This window comes from Benincasa hispida, chromosome 8 (genome assembly GCF_027475165.1).
Source record: "Benincasa hispida cultivar pf3 chromosome 8, pf3_genome.v1.1, whole genome shotgun sequence".
Classification (NCBI taxonomy): domain Eukaryota; kingdom Viridiplantae; phylum Streptophyta; class Magnoliopsida; order Cucurbitales; family Cucurbitaceae; genus Benincasa; species Benincasa hispida.
In genome coordinates, this window is record NC_143485.1 from 23,509,273 (window position 1) to 23,514,841 (window position 5,569).

The window sequence follows — 5,569 nt, forward strand, 5'->3', positions numbered from 1 at the left end:
TAAAAACATACATTTCATGTCCAAGTAACCTTGCTACTAGTAATCGACCCTAGTGAGATCTTTAAACGAACTGAAACTTTCCCAATCACCAAAGTCAACGTGAAGTACAAAATTTCCTCACCCTCAAACTTAAACATTTTCTAGGCCTTTATTTCACATTATTTCCTTTTCCTTCTTCTTGCCTAGGACACTTGAAGTGTAATCCTTACTTTCATCCCAGCTTGCCCACATGGTTGTCATTATTAATTGAGCTCGGACTTTGTGGTTGAGCTTTGACTGTATAATGATTTTGCTACATGTTTTGTGATGATGACAATCTATGATAGACCTTAGATAATTTCTATTCACATTTTCACCAAACTATTGTTATGTATGCTTGGGCTTTTACCAAACTATTGTTATAAAAGTAAAAAGCATGTTGTAAAGTTAAAAAGAAAGTATGTATAATATTTTAGAAGGGGATTACTCCTCCTTCCGGAGGGATTAGTAATCAGGGGTGGTTATGACACTCGTTGTTTCTACTATATGAATATACTTTGAGGAAGTGCGTAAGGTTCGACGCCAAAGTAGTTTTTAAATCTTTATAATATATATAAAATAAAAAGTACTGTAAGTGAAAGGCTTTATATATTATATATATATTTATTTATTTTCTATATCTTTTGTCATACTAGGTATTACATTATCATTGTATTCATAATTATAATAAAAACAAGCTATTTTATGTCTCTCTCATTTTATTTAAACCAAAATACAAGTATGTAGTTTGTTTAGCTAGAGAAAGAAGTTGCGAGTGCAATGTGGTCACTTTGGTTGAATTACAGCAGCTCTCACAACCAACCCTTCCTTAACATAATTTCCATCATGATCATACAAGGTAAACATCAACTCCCCTACATCATCGTCGACCTTGACTTCCCCGACCTTGATCTGGAACCATACATCTCGTGGCCTATTCTCTAGAGATTCCTTAGTCACAGTTGTTAACCCATCTGGCCGCTTGAGTTCGAGGTTAACAGAATTTTTCCAATTATAGCGAGATTCCTTTAGCAATAATACAAATAGTATTTCATATGTAATGCCAGGTGATAGCTTCTCTGCCTTGATACTCCCACGAATATCTAGCCACCAGACATATATAAGTTCAGCCACTTCAACTTTCTTACTGCAAGTTTTTTACACAATACACATCCACAAAATCAATATTTTACCAATTACATTGATAGTTCAGGAATATATTTTCAAAATTTATAAAGAAAAATCTAGCGATAAGAATTAAATATGAGATTTATTGGAAGGAGAAAAACTAAAATTAAATAAATTTCAAGTATGAGGACCAAAATGATATTTCAGTATGAACTAATAAATATGTGGTTAAATTATACCCGTCGATCTCTATAAATGTCCATTTCCAGTATCGAGGATCCTCACCCCAAGCTATTGCGAGGTCTCTTGCAGGTATAATAATGTTCTGCATACAAAGATGATTTGAAATTTTCCTTATCATATCCATATAATTCAAGTAAATTAAATTTGAATTTCCCTAAAATAATGATGACTTAAGGGTATGCTTGAGATGAATTTTATAATCATTGTTTGGAGATAAATTATTACATTATAATTAGTTTTGTAACAGTGTGATACATCGTATAAATATTCTCCGTAACATATTTATGTAAATGGTTTAAATTTAATTAAAACTGTTTTTAAATAATTAAGGTTTGATTTTAAAAGGTAGTATTAGAATCATCAAATTCTTGGGGAAAAAAAACATCACATTTTAGATTAAAAAAAAAGACTAAAAGGAGAGAACGTTTTACAGATAAAGAAACAGTGAGAAAAATTATATTAATTTTTTAAACAATAAAATCAAATTGGAGGTAAACATTGTAAAGTTTTAGAGAGAGGAAATTAAGGAGATGAGAAAAAATAGAGAGAAAGAGAGATAAATTAAAATGGACAAAACTTTTGAAAAGAAAAATACAATTTCTTTATTAATTTTAGAACAAAACAAAGTGAAGAGGAAGATATCTTTTTAAATATGATAGAATAGTATTATATATATATGTGTCCGTTCACATTCACCCAACAAAAATCACTTGGAGTAATCTTCCAAGTGATTAATAGGAAATTACTTTATATGATTTTGGATGTTTTCAAATATCACTTTTTCATAATTGTCAAACATCACAGTTTTAGAAGAAAAGTAGTTTTAGTCGTTTCAAAATTACTTTCAAACATACTGTTAAATTCTTCTAATATCAACTATAACATTCCAAAGAAATTTATTAAATAGAGCATACCGAAACTGGTACCTTTGGTAGAATTTCAGCACCTCTAACAACCAACCCCGACTTCCAATATTGTCCATGTTCATACAAGGTAAACGCCAACTTCCCCCCAACATCGTCGACCTTGAATTCGCCGACCTTGATCTGAAACCATGTATCTCTTGGCTGATTCTCTAGAGATTCATGGGTCACAATTGTTAATCCATCTGGCTGTTTGAGTTCGAGGTTAACAGGATTTTTCCAATCGTATGCAGATTCCTTTAGCAATACATCAAACACTATTTCATATGTAATGCCAGGTGATAGCTTCTGTACATTGATACTCCCACCAATATTTAGCCAATATACCCTTATAAGTTCAGCTACTTCAACTTTCTTACTGCAAGTTTTTTATACAATACACATCCACAAAATCAATATTTTGCCAATTACTTTGATAGTTCGTGAATATATTTTCAAAATTTATAAAGAAAAATCTAGTAGTAAGAATTAAATTTAAGATTTATTGAAAGGAGAAAAACTAAAATTAAATAAATTTCAAATATGAGGACCAAAATGATATTTCGGTATGAACTAATAAATATGTGGTTAAATTATACCGTCGATCTCTATAGATGTCCATTTCCAGTATTGAGGATCATCAATCCAAGCTATTGTGAGTTCTCTTGCAGGTATAAAAATGTTCTGCATACAAAGTAATGAAACTCAAACTTACAAATTTGAATTTTCGTTTCACATGTCAATATATATCAAGTAGTTTAAATTTGAATTTTCCTTAAGTAATGATGATTTAAGGATATGTTTGAAATGAATTTTAGAATCATCGTTTTGAGCTACATTACTTCATTATAGTTACTTTCGTAAATCATATAAATATTATATTCTCGGTATCATACTTGTACAAATGGTTTAAATTTAATTAAAATTATTTTTAAATAATTAATGTTTGGTCTTAAAAGGTAGTATTAGAATCATCAAATTTGTAGGAAAAAAAAACATTACATTTTATATTAAAAAATACTTTATACAGAGAAAGTTTTATAGAGATAAATATAAAAATATCAAATTATTCTCTTATAATATTTTTGGTCTTTGTTAATATGTTGTAAGCTAGCACAGGGGGGGGGGGGGGGCTAAGCTCTAATGATCCGAGATTAATTAATTAAACTTTTTAATTAAATTAATCAATATTCATTAACTATGGGACAAACTACTATAGGCTTGTAGTTGCACTCTTATGCACTGTAGGACATGTTGTGTCCACGGATATAACTGCTACACATAATTTGATCATTCACAAGTTGTTCATAATTACAACTAGGTCAAATGTTCGTTTTACCCCTGTAAGTACCTCTATATTCGTAATTACCACTGATCCTCCAATGAATACTTTGTGTAAAACCCACTCCTTACTCTCCCCCCTTTTAATTATGTTTATCATTTAAGTTAAGAAAAATGTTGGGTTACTGATAATGGGCAGAAATGCACATTATCATAGTGCTAAGTTATTAAACAATATTGGAGTACGTTGATAAAATATGTTAAATTGCGTCCATTAAGCATAAATTCTATAATATTGCAGTCGCATGCGTTCAACACATTAGAACTATTGATTTTCGTATTTTTGTGCAGAATATACGTTAATACAATGCAAGATTGCGATCATAAGAAATTATCGGTCGAGCGCAACTTTACCGCAAGACTTTGCATTGATCGTGCTCGCAAACATTCGTCCGAAAAGGATCGTCGCAATTTGGTCAGTGCAACATGGTGGGCACATCCAGGTGAAAGGATAATCAAGAGCAATAGGACAGAAAACTGATGATAGTCGGATCCAAATTAAGTTGACAGTCGATAAAGGTCACGAAGTAGACTCAGCTTTATCAGTGACAATCATTCGGCGCGTCACTCAGGAATTAAAGTTGTCCCATCTATACAACCAATAGAGAGAAGCCGCCTTTAACCATTGATGCCCTATAAATACCAAGTGCATTCTTCAGAAAAGGGGTTGATCAGTTAACAAGTTCACCAGTTGCTTCTGTTCATAGTTTTCTTTTCCATTTTACAGCAGAGCAAGAGAAGAGTGGTGGCGTCAGAGATCGCCCAAGGCAACTCGAGAGAGAAACTTGGGGTGTAAGAGCAAAGAGCGGGCCAACTGTCGCGAGAGCGAGAATATCTTTAGAGCACGAGTAGAAACAGTGTAAATGCCTGGCAGCAAGAAATTGCTACCAAGCTCTTTAATATACTTGCATTGTTATTTTGTACTTTATCTTCATATCTATTCAATGGAAGTTCTATTTCTACATCTGCTCACTCTCTTAATACGTATGAGTAGCTAAACTAGTTGAATGGATTGAGAAGAACTAAGCTAGCATGACCTAGGAAGTTCATTGCTTGCGATTGTCTTGTTTTATGCTGTACAAAATACCCTTTAGAGTTACTCGAGAGAGAATTTAAAGAAAGAACCTAACGTCTCGAGAGAGCTAGGTTAGAATCTGGACTCGAAAGAGATAGATTAGGCTTGCATAAACAAGAGATAGGGACTTAGAGATAAGCTCTGTTTGTTAGCTTGCGTCGCATGCATCCTAGGAATAAGAATGATAGTATGTGGTTGCATATTTCTGTGAATGTCATGTTGTCATCGCATAAATAGAGATAGAGGTTTATGTGTAAATCCTGTAGACTTATCGCATATTTATCGCATGCGTTCTAGCCTTAGAAACCGTAACATTCATGCCGAGAGGTGGTTTACTATTGTGTGCATGTTGCATGATCGCAAAGCATGAACTCATTCTAGGGAGTGTTAGCCAAAACTTTTCTCAACCTATTCACCTCATATTCATCGTATTTCCCGTTACCAACTCTTTTCAAACTTTGCCGCATTCGTTATTTATTTTTATCAATGCAAACAACAAACCTAACGATTTATTTTATTTAACTAGTTACCGCAAGTCTTCATAAAAATCACCAACGCAACTATTTTCACAAGTCCCTGTGTTCGACCCTGGACTTACTAGGAAACTCAGGGGGATTTACACTTGAATTCTGCTAGAAAACTTGAGTACACAATGCAATTTCATCAACGCATCTCATCCATATTTTCATTCAATAAATTAACGCATCAAGTTTTTGGCGTCGTTGCCGGGGACTTCGGCAAAATAGTTGTTAACAGTAATTTTTGTGATTTCTTTGCAGAATTCTCAATCTCTTGCAAACTACGACCCAAATATTGAGAGAACATTTCGAAGGACTACAAGACCTTCAACAGTAACCACAAT

General features: G+C 32.9%; 1 protein-coding gene across 1 annotated transcript; it reads right to left on the minus strand.

Moving 5' to 3' along the window:
• Positions 1-605: 605 nt before the first annotated feature.
• Positions 606-2,913, minus strand: LOC120083983 (lectin-like). Its single transcript, XM_090316733.1, has 4 exons — positions 2,891-2,913; positions 2,304-2,670; positions 1,386-1,471; positions 606-1,165 (listed from the first exon to the last, which is right to left on the minus strand). The coding sequence occupies exons 1-4, from the start codon at positions 2,911-2,913 to the stop codon at positions 805-807; spliced, it is 837 nt and encodes a 278-aa protein (XP_090172859.1). The 3' UTR covers positions 606-804.
• Between the last annotated feature and the right edge of the window lie 2,656 nt (positions 2,914-5,569).

What these genes read in the sequence shown, in the direction of transcription:
- LOC120083983 (XM_090316733.1), bottom strand. Translation starts at nt 2,913, where the DNA reads ATGGACATCTATAGAGATCGACG. An exon ending in TACCAAAGGTACCAGTTTCG is followed by an intron (nt 1,472 to 2,303) that starts GTATGCTCTATT and finishes CTTTGTATGCAG; the next exon opens with AACATTATTATACCTGCAAG. An exon ending in ACATTTATAGAGATCGACGG is followed by an intron (nt 1,166 to 1,385) that starts GTATAATTTAAC and finishes AAAAACTTGCAG; the next exon opens with TAAGAAAGTTGAAGTGGCTG.